The 18,837-nt window shown below is 30.4% G+C and overlaps 1 protein-coding gene across 2 annotated transcripts in view; it reads right to left on the bottom strand.

The window, feature by feature from the left end:
• LOC126890685 (trace amine-associated receptor 1) overlaps positions 1–18,837 on the bottom strand; it is a 748,386-nt gene that overhangs the window by 343,735 nt on the left and 385,814 nt on the right. For both annotated transcript variants that reach the window (XM_050659809.1, XM_050659810.1), the window contains exon 4: positions 18,568–18,684. In XM_050659809.1, coding sequence (XP_050515766.1) covers positions 18,568–18,684 — 117 coding nt within the window. The remainder of the gene's footprint in view (positions 1–18,567; positions 18,685–18,837) is intronic.

Raw genomic sequence — 18,837 nt, 5'->3', positions numbered from 1 at the left:
GGACATCGGCTTTTCCATTCGACAAACAAACAGTCACCCTCAAAATTATTCCGATCATCCTAATTCCTTTCTGAGAACTATACAATATTTACTCGTGTTGAAACAAAGATACTAAAATTCCAAACTTTCTCCATAAAACCCCTTTTCTAGAAATTGATAATTACCTCTAAACTAAACAATCTTTTTCCATTTTAAATCTAAATACATCGTTATTTTCACTTTAATTATTCACAAAAGTCTTTAATGGTTCATCGGAAAGCTCATTAAAAGAGAAATCCACTTACACCCAAACTACATTCTAAGAAATATTTACAACTCAATATACAGGGTGTATCAAATTTATGTGCCCGCGTTATTTAAAAAAAAATTTAATTTAATTTTCATTTTGCTTTTGATTGATAAATTGAAAACACAATAATGTATAATATAATATTATATTATATATACTATATATAATATAATATTATATATACTATATATAATATAATATTATATAATATATAATATATTATATATAATATATTATATATTCTAGGTATTATATTATAATACCTAGTATAAAAAAATATTATTTTTTACATTTTTTACGAATATTTTTGAAATTTCTCATTATAACTTTTTTTTCTTGTACCTACATGAATATACTACATATTGCTCAATAAAGAGGGCTTACTTTCTGTTCTTTAAAATGGTGTATCATCTATATTTAAATATGTAATGGAAACTGGAAACCGAGTGATTCTTTGATATTTTTTACCTGTATTATTTAAAATTATTTCTTTTAAATAAATTACATAAACATTAGTCTTAGAAAACATCACTTTAGTTCAAATTATTTAAACGTTGAAATTTAAAAAATTTTCAAAATCAAAGTCCATCTCTTTGTTAGCATTAGCTTCAATATCTTCCTCTGACACCTCAGTTATCTTAGAGTTCTCACAATTAGTACCCATGCACATGCACCCTTTGCAGAATATTGAACAACTAATTCTTATCTTCCTACAACCGCAGTTTTTTGTACATCCTTTGGTACATTTACATGCTATTTTTTCAAGCAAAGCTTGTGGTGCAGGAGCTTGGACAGTAAATATTGGAAGTAATCCATATTTTGAAGTTTGCCCGGTCGAGTCAAGTGGATCCAAAGTATTACCTATAAAAAATAAGATTCAATCATAACACACAATCACATAAAAAAGTTATAATGAGGAATTTAAAAAATAATCCTAAAATCAAAAATCGTTGCAAGTACTTATTACATTTTGAAAAAGCATATCTTATTCAAAAATAATCCTAGAATTTTTTATAATACACCATTTTAAAGTAAACAGAATAAGCTTTCTTTTTTATTATATAATATATATATACCTAAATGTAGAAAAAAAGTTATAATGGGAAATTAAAAAATAATCGTAAAAAATATAAAAACTCGTTAAAAGTATAAAGTCTTGAAAAAGATAACCTCTTTAAAAGAAGTCGTACAACATTATACAGTAGAACATTTTAAAGGTAATTGATTTCTATTCCTCTTACATGTACCATTGCATATGCCTAAAGTTACGTAGAAAAAAGTTACAGAACAATATTTGCGAAATAATAAGGAAAATTGCCCAAAATTGCTGTGAGTGGCGAACTTTGAAAAATCATATTTCGAAAACTGTAAATCCTAATGACCTCTACTAAACATAATTTTAAAGACAAAATATGTGAGTTTTTTTCTGTGAAGCAATGTCTATACCTATATCCCCGTGGACAAAAGTTATGGGACAAAAGACAAAATTTCTTTCTTTTGGGTTTCTTTGTGTTTTTCTTTTAATATTTTTGTAAAAAAAAAGTATCTTTGACTTTAAAAAGTTATATTTAGATAGGAAATTTAACCAGGAACAATTTTTATGTAGACGTGTTTGTACCAAAAGTGCATAGAACTCACCCTAATGTAACCTGTGCCCAGGGACTAATTCACTCATTTCTCAAAAACGCACCCCTTTAAATGGTAGCACTCCACGGTTTTTTCATATATAGAGATTCATTGACCATATGAAATAATAAAACCCCGTTAACGTTGTAGTTCCTTTCTATAGTACATAATCAATAGCCTATTACTCCCATGCAACAAATTCTGTTGGATTTTATGCATCAGGAAGTATGCAATTAAATGTAGCTGATTTTACGGCAGTGTCCAGAGGTTCAGCAAGTAGAATTATAAAAATAGTATCCTTTACAATTGCAAGAATCATCAAGAGATGGAAAGCTGTTGAAGATTTTTACAAGATTGCTGTATTCTCTAGAATAATGAGTGCAATGGGTTATACTTTAATTAAAATAGATTCTGCAGGTGTCCAGGATGCAGAAATTTTCAGGTCCAGAAAATCATTTTTTGCATTGAATGTCCAGTCAGTGATGCAAAATTTAAAATTAGAGATAATGTTGTACTGTGGCCATCAAATAAGACAATTTTAATAATAGTAGGCTGAAGCATAATTCAGGGGCCTAGAATCACACAAACGTACCTACATTTTGTTTTATTTTCGTTTACAGAAATATTAGGGTTACGGTAACTGAACGTTATATATACCTAGGTATGCATGTGCAAATCAGAACTAAAGCAGGTAGACATACGTTCATGTGAATCTTAAATAAGAAATTTAATGTAGTTATGTTTGTGTGACCCTAAGCCCCTGAATTTTGAAAGTGGTATCTTTGGCCATTAGATATTGGTTGGTGACAGTGACGAACAAGGAAAGTAGTAGAACAGCAATATGGGTTGTGGAAATGAAGATTTTCTATACTCTGCTTAGGAATGAGACTACAATTGGAAAACATGACTGTGATTGTTGCAACTAAAGTGCTTCATAATATTGCCATTGATATGGATGACAATTTTCCTGTGAATAAAACTGAAGATGAAGCAAACAATGAATAATTACAACCGATAAAAATAATGAAAATATTTCAGAAAACAATATAACTGTGTTAATAAAGGAACACTTTGGTAGATTGTAAATATATTTATTAATAAAAGCAAATTGAATGTATTGAACTTTTTATTTATTGTAGTTTATCCCATTTTTTTATAGACCTGCACCCCACTTACCAAAAAAAGTTGATTAATAGCAAGCTGAAAATTTGTTAATAGCTTAACAGTGTCTAGTCGGACAATCTTTGATGTATGGGAACACTGGAATGGGGGAAGTTTTAATTGTGGAACAGATTAAAAATTTGGAACGTAAAACTACGAAAACGTTCCACGTATTTTGTCGGACAGAACTTCCAATTCATTTGTTACCATTTCATTATACTCTCATGCAAAAATCAGACTGGTGTTTATCACCAACTGAGCATTTTAATGAGTGGAACATGAAGAACATGTCAAATGACAGGAATCATGTTGGTTAGTAATAGCAGTCTAATTTTTTCATGAGAGTTTAATGGAAGGGTAACAAATCAATTGGATGTTCTGTCCGACAAAATACATGGGACGTTTTCGTAATCTGACTTTCCAAATTTTTAAACTGTTCCACAATTAAAACTTCCCCTGTTCCAGTGTTCCCATACATCAAAGTTTGTCCGACTAGACACCGTTAAGTTATTAACAAATTTTCAGCTTGCTATTAATAAACTTTTTTTGGTGCGCGGGATCCAGGCCTATTAGGTAGTTTTATTTTTAAATCCAATAATTTTATTCTTTTATATTCTGTCTCTTCCCTTTCTATCCTTTTTTCCTTCTGTTCTGCAAATATGCAATGCAAATGAACATTAGCTTGCCTGTAAATGATACTCAATTATTTGGATAATTTAAATGATTTTTAACAAATAAAATATTGTACCGATCTTTCCTTTATTCTTCACATTTATTTATTATATTTTTATAACTTTCTATCTTTTGTAACAAAAGAAGTTCCTCCTCTGCTAAAGTTTGTAGAAGTAATTTTTTGTTATCTCGTTATCTGTCCATTTTTTTTAGATTTCACTTTTTATTGAAGAGTAATGAAGTAATAGTAGGTGTATATAATTATTAAATAATACACACACCGGCAAAATTAGCCGAACACGTTAAAAATGGGACATGTTTGATGTCTCGTATTTCATAAACCAGTGGTCTGATTTGAGTGATTCTCTTAGTATGTTATAGCCTTAATATTTAAGAATATCGTTGTAATAATATTGTTGCTAGACAGGTAAATACCATTTTATACCGGGTGTACCAATCATACTGTGTTTTTTTCTTAAAGTTTGGAACACCCTGTGGAATATTCTAGCATATGTAAAATATTAGAATTAATACTCGATTGTAGACTTAGGCTTGCTTAACATTTTCCTTTTCGATTCATTTACCTATGTGAGATAATAAAAAAGTTATGTGCGTTAACAACTATCCATGTTTTTCATCAATATATCCTCATATTAGGGGAGGAAAGTATACTAAATTTGCAGTTATTCGAGCGTTATGGGGACCTATTGGATTGTGAAGAGTATGTGCTAAAATCAGAAAAAGGTTAAGTTAAGTTTTCCATAAACTGGAGGACTTTTCATTTTTTAATTTAATTTTCCATTTGAAACAATCATTTTTCTCCGATTATAGCGCTATCTATCCATAATTCGAAAAAATATGTCGAATAAAAGTTGCTTATTTTTAAGTAAAGAATCCAAATCTGCAATAAAAATTGGGGGCTCCTATTTAAGTTTTTAAATTAAATCCCCCACCCCACCTCCGGGGGGTTCGTGACACCCCACGGAGAGGGGTGGGGGTAAATTAAAAATTATAAATACGAACCCTGCGATATTTTGCGAAATGAACATCAGATCGTAAAACTGCAAAATACACCTATTCAATATTTTTCAAAAATCTACCGAATGACACCAAACATGACACCCCGCGGAGGTGAGGTGGGGGTTACATTAAAATATTAAATAGGAGCCCCCAATTTTTATTGCAGATTTGGTTCCTTGACGTAAAAATAAGCAACTTTTATTTGCAACATTTTTCCTATTATGGATAAATGGCGCTATAATCGGAAAAAACGATTGGTGGAAATGGGAAATTAAATTGAAAAATGAAGAATCCCACACTTTATGGAAAACTTAACTTAACTTTTTTTGGTTGTAGCACCCACTCTTCACAATCCACTCCAGGTCCCAAGAACGCTCGAGTAATTGCAAATTTAGCATACTTTTCTCCCCTACTATGAGGATTTATTGATAAAAAAACATGGTTAGTTGTTAAAGCACATAACTTTTTTATTTTCCAAATAAGCAAATGAATCAAAAAAGAAAATGTTAAGAAAGCATAATTCTACAATCGAGTTTTAATTTTAATATTTTATATATGCTGGAATATTCCACAGGGTGTTCCGAACTTTAAGAAAAAAACACAGTATGCTTGTTACACCCGGTATAAAATGACATTTACCTGTCTAGCAACAACATTATCACACCGATATTCTTAAATAATAAGGCTATAACATACTAAAAGAATCACTCAAATCGGACCACTGGTTTATGAAATACGAGACATCAAACATGTCCCATTTTTAACGTGTTCGGCTAATTTTTGCCGGTGTGTGTAGTATTACCTATAAAATAATAAAATTAAAAAGTAAGTATTAGCTGATTAAACCGAAAAGTAGATTAATAATAAATATATAGAAATAATAATAACAATAAGTAATAATAATTAAATAATAATAAGTAGCTTTGTGTAGTAAAAAACAATAATTATAGGAGGAGTATCCTACAAACTTGCAAAATGTATGACATTCAAATGTCATTATTTCCATTTTAGTTCAAATATAACATAATTCAGTTTAACCAACAGTATAAAATTTCATTAAAACACACTTTACTAAAAGAATCCTTTAAAGCGAATTATGAAATCAAATTCGTTAACAGCCGCTTTAAAGTCCACTTTAACATAAAGCCTCCTTTTACTAAAGTCCACTTTTTCGAATGATTATGAAATCGGCTGTAAATCAAGAATAGATCGTCTACCAAATAAGAGAATAGGAGAAATGATGGGAGTCACACATACAATCATACAATACTTGATGACATAAAAACAAAACAACTAATATGGTAAGGCCATGTACAGATAATGCCAGATGACAGGATCCCTAAACAGATTTTGGCGTGTACAACATGAGGGAGAAGGAAAAGAGGAAGGTCGCGAAATATAATATTTTTTTAGAAGAAAGTTGGTTTTTACGTACTTTTAAAAAAAACCGTCATTTTCGGTTCGCCAATTTAGAGTTTGAATTGTCAACATTTAATTAAGGTTCAGCAACTTCTTAAAAAGCAATACCGGGTGTCCACTTATATTTTCCCCCATTTTAACTGTCTATAACTCTAAACGGCTCAAGATAGAAATATGCGGTTTTCGCTGAAATGTTTTATTTTAGTAAAAGTTTTTTCTCAATGGATTGTTTTTTTATATCGCTTTCAAATATGAAAAAAGGTGGATTTGTGAAAAAAACGTTGTTGATTTTTTTTTAATGGAACATCCAGTGTATTTTTTTGTAAGTTGAAAGAAAGGTCACTCACCTATCCAGCGATATAAAGTTTTTCAAAATCGGTCGTCAAATCACTGAGTAATTAATTTTTAAAATGAGGGGTGTAACGTGGATATCATATACCTACATAACATAACTGAGCAAAATGATAATATGTTATGTGGTTTCCACACTGCACCTCTCATTTTAAAAATTAATCGCTCAGTCATTTGGCAACTGAATTTAAAATTTTTTATATCGCTGGATAGGTAAATGACCGTTTTTTCAAGATACAAAAAATATACTGGGTATTTTAATAAAAAAAGTCAACAACATTTTTTTTTAATCCGCCATTTTTTATTTAAAAGCGATATAAAAAACGGTCACTTACCTAAAAACTTGAAAAAATGGTCATTTATCTATCCAGCGATATAAGATTTTTTAGAATCGGTTGTCAAATTACCGGACAATTAATTTTTAAAATGAGAGATGCAATGTGGATATCACATAACTTGGTTAGTTATGTTATTTAGGTATGTGATATCCACGTTGCACCTCTCATTTTAAAAATTAATTACTCAGTGATTTGACAACTGATGTTAAAAAACTTTATATGGCTAGATAGGTGAATAACCTTTCTTTCAATTTACAAAAGAATATACTGGGTGTTCCATTAAAAAAAGTCAACAACGTTTTTTCAAAAATCCGCCATATTTTATTTCGTATTTAAAAGCGATATAAAAAATTCAATCCATTCAGACAAAACTTTTATTAAAATAAAACATTCCAGTGAAAACCGCATATTTTTATATTGAGCCGTTTAGAAGTTATAGGCAGTTAAAATGGGGGAAAATATAAGTGGACACCCGGTATAATACATTTTGTAAAAAAAAATCGGATTGTACAACTATTTTTTCAGTTTTTTGGGAAAAATCCAACAACGTCATCAGGGAACAATGTGGCGTGCAAGATGTAGTCAGATGGGACATGCAAAGACGAAGAGAATGGTTCAGTCATGTAAAAAGAATGGAGGAGCAAGAATTGCGCTAGAAGAAAAACCAACAAGGAAGAGTCCACCGAGGAGACTACTAAAAAGATGGAGAGACAGTTGGCAATCTACCTCTCAAGGAAATACTTCAACGTCGGAATTAACAAATCGACAGATCTACAACAAGTATAAGAAGAGAAGAAGAAGGAAAAATCCGCCGTTCCAATTTTGATGTTCAAATTGTAATATCAGATTCAGAATCAGCGTAATCAAAAACAAAATAAAAACATTTTTGATCAAAGTGAAATGATGAATTCACCGATATTTTTAAGATTATTTGTACAAAAAAATTGTTATTGTTTAAAAAAATAATAAACAATTAGCGGCTAAATCTGTGAGTAGAACTTTTAACTTAAATATATTTATAAACTAAAAAAAGGTTATAGAAAAATATAGGCTTGTTTGATTTTTTCCAAAAAAATTCGTGTTTTTACATTGACTCCACCAATTATTAATATATAATTATAGATAGATAGTAATAGGTCTGGATCCCGCGTATGAAAAAAAGTTGATTAATAGCAAGCTGAAAATTTTCTAATACCTTAAGGCTGTCTAGTCGGACAAACTTTAATATATGGGAACACTGGAACAGGGCAGGTTTTAATTGTGGAACAGGTTAAAAATTTGGAATGGTCAGACCACGAAAACGTCACATGTATTTTGTCCGACAGAACTTCCAATTGATTTGTTACCCTTTCATTAAACTCTCATTCAAAAATCAGACTGCTATTTATCATCTGTCATAATTCCTGTCATTTGATGTATTCTACGTGTTTCATTCATTATAATTCCCATTTGGTGATAAATAGCAGCCTGATTTTTGAATGAGAGTTTAATGAAATGGTAACAAATCAATGGGAAGTTCTATCGGACAAAATCCATGTGACGTTTTCGTGGTCTAACCGTTCTAAATTTTTAACCCGTTCCACAATTAAAACTTCACGTGTTCCAGAGTTCCTATATATCAAAGTATGTCAGACTAGACACCCTTAAGCTATTAACAAATTTTCAGCTTGCTATTAATCAATTTTTTTTTCATACGCGGGATCCAGACCTATAAGTAATTTAGTATTGGCCCATATCTTGCAAATTCTGCGTATTAAACTAAGTATCTTACTTTATGGAAATGAGTTCGTTAGGAATTATCTAAAAAATCTTATTGTGTATTTATTGTAAGTTGTACATATTCCAAATCATTGGTAACAGGAAATGGAAACCTGTCAGTATAAGAGACGCATCGGGCAAGTTTGCAAAAGAAAAATCCATCAACTTGATATATCTTTCCTGCTTTACTTCTTGCGTGATCGTTTTCTGCTAGCTACTACTGGATAATCTGCTCTAAGAACATCTAGCGGTCCAGAAATTTTAAATCTGACCATTTGATAAAATATACTAAGCATGACATAAATGTTTAAGAAAGATTATCATCAGCTGAGACATTCGATAGTTAATTTTTAGTACATTAATTGATATTGAAGATTAAAAATCAATACTTAATGTATACCAATAAGTCAAATTAATACTTCCATTTTCCAGAAACAACTATTTGTAATTCGTTTTATAGTAGGTGGCCGTATTCTGATTGGAGTTTTATGCCGTTGTTTTCTCTCTTAATGTCTCTATAAAAAGGAGCGTGGATAATAGGGAACTTGCACATTTTTTTATTACATAATATTGTTCAATTTTGTTTAAAAATGAGATTTCGAAAATTTCACGCTTCAAAACCTCATAACAACTTAGAAGTACTAAGTCTACTGTATTTTAAAATAGATCAAACGACCCGTGACGTCACATAGTTTAACTTGATGGTTATGTTTATATTTATGGTTATATTTAGGTGTATAAATTTCTTCTCCTTTAGTTTATTGGCCTCCACCTACTTAGGTATTTGGTCAGCTCATCGTCGTGGAATAAGGGAAAATATATAATATATATTATATTCTAATGACATTTATCGTATGTCATTGTAATAATACATACCAGTTTGTTGAGATTGGAGTTTGATACAGTTTTTAAAGAAAAGTAAAGAAGGTTTACTATGGAAAATAAAAAAAAACACCATAAGTGTTGTTTAGTGCCACTTTCTAAAAGTACAAATTCTCTATGGATTTAAAATAGTTCAAACGTATTTTCTACTGACGTTTATAATGTCTAATTTAAAATTATATACAATTTTGTTTACTTTGTTGGTGCAGAATATAAACATTCATAACATGTAACATAATCATATGACGTCACTATGGGTTTTGGGCTAGCTGCAATAATTTGAATTTAGAATCGTCTTTAGGGGCCAAACTGAACACAAAAACATATTTGATACATGTTTTAAATTATGTTCTGTTGTGATTTATAAGATTTTTTTCGAATTTAAAATTTTATGCAAGTTCCCTATTCAATAATATTTATACAAAGACCTGCAATAATTTGTTTCTGGAAGATACGTGTAATTTTAAATAGTTTAGTTGTTGCTACGGAATGAAGACATTCTTCATGAATAAAGACAGAGTCCGAAATGCATACCGCTCCGCTATTAGCTAGTACGACTAATCTCATAAATAGGAAGCTTGTCTAAGAATCCTGATTTTTCTCTCCTATAGAGTCTTAGAAGAAGCTAACTTATGCTACAACAACTATAGTTAGAAACACAGAGAATCGCTTTAAAGACAAACTATGGAAACAGAAATAATGACAATCTCGTCCCCAATGAGGTAATAATAATAATAATATCGTATGGCATTTTTGCCGGGGAGATCCTTTCGGACAGTTCCGGTGCCATTTACATCTTTAAACCTGTTTCAAGTAATTAGTGCCGATGTACAGGGTGTCCCAAATTGATATGTTTTGCAGTGTATACCGAAAACTAGAGGAGATAGAAAAAAAGTAGTTAAGATGTCATGACTTCTTTTTTCGTTAAAGTAACGATTGCCCAATCAAATCATCAATAGCTCCTCACATTATCGAGATACTGGGCGATTATTGAAAAATGTCGAAAACGACAGGGTTACAGATCTTCTTTATTAAGAAAAATTTTAAAAAACTTTATAGGAACTTTTGATAGATATATTATGGACGGATTCAGTGGCGTACAAAAAACTTTTTTAGGGGGTCTTGTTAAGGAAATATAAACCACACTTATGTTTTTTTAAATGGGACACCCTGTATATTTTGACATTTTTGGTTTACCTTTTTAGTTGTCTTTCATCTGATATAACATTTCATATCCCTATTTTCAGTTGTTGAAGCTACCGTGCAAATAAATTGTTTATAGTTGACGTCAGGTTAAAGGCACTTAAAAATAAAACACTCGGTAACGTATTTTAACATTTTAATATTAGGGTACCAATCCTTGACATTTTTATTTAGCAAAAATAAAATCAATCAACTTAAAAATAGGAATAACGAATTTACCAACAACAAAAACTACTTAACTACAAGAATTAATTTTACAAAAATAATAACATTAACATAAACCAACAAACAACAATAATAAACAACGTAACAACTATAATTAATTTTACAAAAATATGAAAATTATAATAAATGTTCAAAATACTCCCCGTTTTGTTGTAATAATAATAATTGGCACGATATTGTTATCCTAACGATTATTTGAGTAGGATACAATTTGCAGAATGGTATATAGAAAAATGTAATGAAAATCCAAATTTTTATTCAAAGGTAATATTTAGCGATGAAGCTCGCATATCCAGTACAGGAACATTTAACCGACACAATGAACTATATTGGAAATACTCAAATTCCCACTTAGTTCAAGGGATCAGGAGGCAAGGCAGATTCGGTTTTAACGTTAATTGTTTTGTCAAGCATAATAAATTAGTTTATCACGTATTTGACGATAAACTAACATCTTAGAAACCAATTTAAATAACATTTCTGATGAGTAATATTTGGCTGATCGGAATACATTTTGGTTCCGACAAGATGGAGCACCTGCCCATAATGCAGAATTCGTTGGAAATTATTTAAATGACAAATTTCATAATCGGTGGATTGGAACTTATGGTCCTGTTAGGTGGCCCCCTCGTTCACCAGAACTAAATCCTCCTGATTTTTTTATTTAAGGATTTTTAAAAAACAACATTTATAAATCTGAATTTAACACAAAGGAAGAATTATTGCAAAGCATTCATCAAGCATTTAGAAAAATAAAACCAGTGCATAATATGCACTGCATATACTCAATTGTGTAAGATCTGTAAGAAAAAGGTGTCAATTATTATTACAACAAAACTGGGAGTATTTTGAACATTTATTATAATTTTCATATTTTTGTAAAATTAATTATAGTTGTTAGGTTGTTTATTATTGTTGTTTTTTGGTTTATATTAAAGTTATTATTTTTGTAAAATTAATTCTTGTAGTTGAGTAGTTTTTTGTTGTTGGTAAATTCGTTATTCCTATTTTTTAAGTTGATTGATTTTATTTTTTTCTAAATAAAAATATGTAGGATTGGTACCCTAGTATTAAAATGTTAAAATACGTTACCGAGTGTTTAATTTTTAAGTGCCTTTAACCTGACGTTAAATATAAACAATTTATTTGCACGGTAGCTCCAACAACTGAAAATAGATATATGATATGTCATATCAGATGAAAGAGAATTAAAAAGGTAAACGAAAAATGTCAAAATATACAGGGTGTCCCATTTAAAAAAACATAAGTATGGTTTATATTTCATTAGCGACACCCCCTAAAAAAGTTTTTTGTACGCCACTGAATCCGTCCATAATATATCTATCAAAAGTTCCATAAAGTTTTTTAAAATTTTTCTTAATAAAGAAGATATGTAACCCTGTCGTTTTCGACATTTTTCAATAATCGCCCAGTATCTCGATAATGTGAGGAGCTATTGATGATTTGATTGGACAATCGTTACTTTAACGAAAAAAGAAGTCATAACATCCTAACCACTTTTTTTCTATCTCCTCTAGTTTTCGGTATACACTGCAGGACATGCCAATTTGGGACACCCTGTACACTAGCCCAAGGGGACCGACGGCTTAACGTGCTCTCCGAGGGACGGTGAGACGGCTCGTGTCATTATTGGAAATGAAAATGGTTTTTCTTTCGAACCCACGTGCATTGGCGTATGAGGCCAGCGATTATGCCGTTACTTCACGGCCGCTCACATGAGGTAATAGAAATCGAGAAATTTTCCATAGAACTTGTACAAAAATATGTGTATTTGGATCACAAAATAAGTTTATCGCGAGATAATTAAACATGTGAGCTACTTAGAAGAATAAGTTAAGGTTGAGGTGCATTCGTAAAAATGAGAGATATATTTAAAACAGATATCCCAATCCGTTTAAAAAGGAAAGTTTTTAGCCAGTGCATTCTACTCGTACCAGTCCTCACATATGGAGCAGAAACTTGAATTCTCACAAAAACATCAACGGAAATATTGGGAGGGACACAATGAAAGATGGAGAGACCAGTGCTTGGAATCAGCTTAAGAAATAGAGTGAGACACGAGGAAGTTCGTAGATGAAACAAAGTGGAAGATTTTATGGAACGTATTACAAGGCCGAAGTGACAGGAACGCTTAGAATGAATAGGATATATACAGAGACGCCCAGAATCAGATATGTTAAGAGCCGGTACTTTATGCAACTTTCTGTCCTGATTAAACCTCGGTTAGCGGAATTTTACATGACAAAATTCCTCTAACCGGGGTTTAATCGGGACAGAAAGTTGCATAAAGTACCGGCCCTAATAGAATAGAATAGAATAGAATAGAATTTATTGAATCAAATATACAAAATTTCTTTTGTTTTTGACAAGTCAAAAGAGTACGTACATTATAAAACTTGGACAAAATTTAAAAGATAAATATTATAAATTATAATGAAAAGATATACAAACAGGTACTAACAAATTTAAACAATTTAACGCACTATGTAAAAACGTAAAAACATTAAATAAACATAAAAGCATGAAATTAATATCGTCATAATCGGCAAAAAAAACCCTGACCAAACTAGTATTATTATATTATATAAGCGGTACCTAAGTACTCTGTCTTTGTGTAAAAACAATGTTTTAAAAAATGTGGTTTTATTTTATTTTTAAACGACTGTAAATGAAGACTTTTTACTTCATCTGGCAAAAAATTGTACAAACTAACATCAGTCGAGTTTTTTTATACTTTTCGTCAACTAGGGGAGTGCATTTAGATTATCACTTCGGAAAAAATCAAACAAGATAAAACTTTTTGTAATTTCGTTAAGAAATGTTTAATAAACAACATATCAAAAAGTTCTACTCGAGAAGTTGGTGCTTCATTTTTTATTAAACAAATTAACAGCGAAGTTAGATGTTTTTTTAAATAATTCCGAAGATATAATTTTTAGAAAAAAACTGACTTGACCATTGAAAAATTCAGAAAATTTTACAAAAAAAAACCTTATATAAATATTTTTCTAAAATTAAATCTCTAGCATCTGTGATTTTTTATTTATAACGCTAAAGTCACCCTTCTCACACACATTGGCGCACTGTAAACTAGCGTTGTAAGAAGTGCACGGTTGAGTTTTTTTAATGTAATTCTTTAACTAATGGATCAAAAGAAATTTTACAAATTGGACATGAAATAAGATGAAATAAGCTATCGTATGGTTGTAATAAAAAGAAATAAAATGTATGGACATAAGTACGGTGTGGGCGGAAAATGAGCCTTACATGGATTTTGTTTAAAAATGATTTAAACATGTGTAACTAATACAATTTTACTTATAAAACTATCAAATTTGCACAACTTACCTCTCAATCATCTTACTAAACGATATTTCATTCAAAAAAAATCTCAAAAATTTAATTCAAATAATAGGATGTCTCAAAAAATGTAATTTTTGAAAACTTAGTAGTTTTACAGAATTCCCACCAATTTAAGACGGTATTACTCAAATTTGAACAAATCTAATACAATTTGTTTGCTATTTTTTTAAAGCTTGGGACGTAATATTTAAAAAACACTGAATTATTTTAGTTTCAAAATGAAATAAATAATTTCTTTTTGAGAAAACTTTGAAAAATAACAAAAATGTAATACAAAAACCGAAAATTACCAGCTGAAAAAATGTAGATATAGAGTGATCAAAACTTTTTTCTGTAAAAATTACCTAAAATACATTTAATAATAAGCTTCAACAATAATAAATGTACAACAAAAAAAATTTTTTTTTAGCTCTTATACAGTATGTCTGCGTAACTTGGAACCTATTGATAACTTTTTTAATATCAGTTTTACGAAAAAAAGTTATTCTTTATAAAATACTCTACATCGTATATAACATAAGATACAACCATCAAATATCAAATTTTGTTGTTAATTTTGTACGAGGTATGTCAAAAAATATGAATTTCACTAAAGAGTAAAGTACCTTTATATTTCACAATATCGAAAATTTTTATAAAGAAAAGTTGTTTGGAATTAAAAACTATGATCCAATATGTAATTATATCCTTCTAATCGAAAATTTGTATTTTTTTTTAAATATTCTTTCTAATACATTTTAATTTTTAATATTATTGTGAAAATTATTTGTTTATCTTTTTTTTTAAGAATGAAATTCCATATTTGTTTGATTGGATTCAACTTGTTTTCCATTTAAATATCCGCCATTTTGGATCCGCCATTTTGAAATTTAAATTTTTAATCTTTAATTCAGGTTCAACAACCTGTTAAAAATAAAGACAATAAATGTTTTAGAAAAATGTTCTTTTTATGTTCTTTTTAGAAAATCTGAATTTTGGATCCGCCATTTTATAGTTTATAATATTAACATTTAAGTTAGGTTTATCAAAGCTCTCAAAAATAAATATATGTAGAAATAAATACATTTTGTAAAGAAATTATGATTTTACAACTCTTTTTTAAGTTATCCGCCATTTTGCATCTGTCATTTTATAATTTAAATTATCAAAATTTGATTCAGGTTCAGCAACCTCTCAAAAATATCCACATATATGTAAACAAACACGTTTTATAAAAAAAATTCCGATTTTACAACTACTTTTTAAGGATTTTTAAGAAAAAATCCGCCATTTTGAATCCGCCATTTTGAATTTGCAAAGTGTAATGTCAGATTCGGGTTCAGCATAATCAAAACTAAAATAAAAACATTTTTTATCAAAATAAAATGTTGAATTCACCCATATTCTTAACATTATTTATACAAAACAATTGTTATTGTTTAAACAATTAATAAACAATTAGCGGCGAAATTTGTGAGTAGAACTTTTTACTTTAACATATTTATAAACTAACAAAAAAGTTTTAGAAAAATATAACCTTGTTTGATTTTTTCCGAAACATTGTATCTTTTCGTTCTAATTGCACTCCCCTAAACCTAAAACGTTGTGCTCTAATAGCATCTCTCGATCTTGTATGATGATCATGGAAGTTGGAGTTTATGTTAAACTTACTTTTGTTGGAATGAATTTCAATCAGCGTCTCATATACAGTGCTAGTCAAAAGTCCGTACCCCCCCTCGTATCTTTTGAACGGTTATACCTATAATAGTGAAATTTGGAGGAAGGAAATAAACGGACGTAAGCTTCTTAACTAGTCATGACAGGTGACATAATAGTGACAGATGACGTTACAGAGCCACTGTGACAGATAATTTTAAATGGGACCTAATGGCAAGTGATAGTTCGTTTGAAAGGTATTCAAAATACCTATTCAGTCATACTAATTTTTTTGGGTTTAAGTTGATTTTGATTTTGGTGAATAAATTAAATAAATATAATATTGTAGTTTCGCATTTAATTAATAAAAGTTCAAATGTCCGCCTATGGTTTTTTTTGTCAAAAAAGTTGACGTTTTTAAATTCTCTAGTAGTTTTTACGTCAACGTCAACCTTTTTGACAAGTTATCATAGGCGGAATTTTGAATTTTTATTAATTAAATGCGAAACTACAATTTTATATTTATTTCATTTATTCATCAAAATTAGCTTAAACTTAAATACAATAAGTATGACTGAATAGGTATTTTCAATACCTTTCAAACGAGGTGTCACTTGCCATAAGGTCCCATTTAAAATTATTTGTCACAGTGGCGCTGTAAAGTCATCTGTCATTATTACGTCACCTGTCACGACTAGTTAAGAAGCTTACGTCCGTTTATTTCCTCCCTCCAAATTTCACTGTTATAGGTATAACCGTTCAAAAGATACCAGGGGGGGTACGGACTATTGACTAGCACTGTATATAGAGTGAAGGCAGTGACATAATACCTAACTCCTGAAATAAAGGTTTACAGTGTTCCCTATACTCTGCTCCTGCAAGTATCCTCAATACTTTCTTTTGTAATTTAAAAATTCTGGCTGCGTGACAAGAGCCACCCCAAATAGTTATTCCGTACTTTAAATGGCTATGTAACAGTGCAAAGTAGATCATTATAAGGGTACTTTTAGGGATCATAAAAACTAAGTTGGTATCAAAAATATAGTTGTAGCAAGTTTAGAACTTAAGTAGTCTGTATGAGCACTCCAGTCCAAATTATCATCTAGAAAAATTCCTAAGAGTTTAACACTATTTCCTAAGACACACTTCCGATCAGAACTAAACATCAAATTCTGATTTTTGTCTTCATTTAGCTTCAGACCATTATGCAAAAACCAGTTTTTTGCTTTCTGAGTATCACTATCTATTTTAATTTTCAAATTGTGTTGATTAATGTCAGTATTTATGAGAGTGGTATCATCTGCAAAGCACACACATTTTATGGGAAAAGTGTAGTGAAATAGATCGTTAAGATAAATAAGAAACAAAGTGGGTCCTAGTATTGAACCTTGAGGAACACCGTATTCGACCGTGTTCAAATCAGAAAAGCTATTATTAAGAAAAACTGCCTGTTTTCTATTTGTTAAATAAGATGTAAATAGATTGAGGGTGTTTCCTCTTATACCATATTTATGCATTTTTTCCAACAGTAATTTATGCGAAACACAGTCAAAAGCTTTGGATAAATCACACAATGTCAAAGACACGAAATGACCCTCCTCCAAGCCGTCGACTATATCTCTCACAATTTTCTGTATAGCTTGTGTAGTGCTGCACTTTTTTCTAAAACCATATTGATTACAGTGAAGTATTTTGTGTTTATCTAGATATTCTATCAAACGAGTATTAAGAATGCTTTCAAAAATTTTACCGAAAATGGGAATGATAGAGATGGGACGATAATATAAGAGGGATAACTAACTGGACTCCTCTATGGACCAGGTGTAGAGGAAGACCTAGAAAATATGGCTGGATAGAAGACTTAAGAGCAATGAATGTGAAAGACTGGAAAGTCCAGTGCAAGCACAGGAACAAATGGAAATGAGTTACGGCAGCAGCAATAATACATAGCAAGCTATAAATGATTTTGCACCCAAGAATAGGATTTTGAACGCCATGACTTTGGCTATAATCCCTAAGGATTGTAATTCTTAACGAATGAATGAATTACAAGGCAAAAATGGAGATGGGTGGAACATGTTGCAAAATAAAAGACGACAAATGGACAAAACAATTGCTTGAAAGGAGAACACGGGCAGACAAGAGAAGCCGAAGAAGACTCCTAACGCGATGGATCTACGACCTCAAAATAATTGTAGCCAATTTGATAGCAGCAGCGCAGGGCAGAGGAAAATGAAATATCTGGAGGATCAACAATGGACAAATCGGGACTGCTTGATGAGAGTGTCTTCAGCTCTACCATTATCCAATGAGGTACAGCTAGACTGAAAAAGTCATAGTGTGCACGCAGTTAGACTTCTTTTGGAACTGAAGACGTAGTACTGTACCATTACGCTTGAGTTGGTAGTTAAATTCAATAAAATATATCTAATAATTTCAGTACCTACTGCTAAAACATACTGCCTTTATAGCTTTGTTCTAACCTATTTCACTGTTATCAAATCATTGAAACAACGTCCAATTAGGTTTTAACACATGATTAGAGAGTATTGTATTATTATGATTTAAATAATAACACGTTTCTGCATAAACAATATCACTTACCTTTTTACTGGAATGTTTGTGGTATCTTGCAGGGTACAGCATACAAAGGTATCTGTCCATAGCCATACAAATTAGTATCACAGCACTTTGTTGACTGATAGCACCTCTTAGTAGTGCCTGTAACAAAAGGAAAATAATAAGAAATTGGTTTAATTTGTAAAAATAATTATTATAATGTGGACCTGACAAAGGCTCTCGATCGCATCCAAGTCGAAGACGTCTTACATTTACTGTATAGAAGAAAAGTCATTTACTTTTCGTCATTTACAT

This window comes from Diabrotica virgifera, chromosome 8 (genome assembly GCF_917563875.1).
Source record: "Diabrotica virgifera virgifera chromosome 8, PGI_DIABVI_V3a".
Lineage (NCBI taxonomy): Eukaryota > Metazoa > Arthropoda > Insecta > Coleoptera > Chrysomelidae > Diabrotica > Diabrotica virgifera.
Note: the sequence above shows the minus strand (reverse complement) of the source record. Positions and strands in the feature narration are given on the sequence as shown.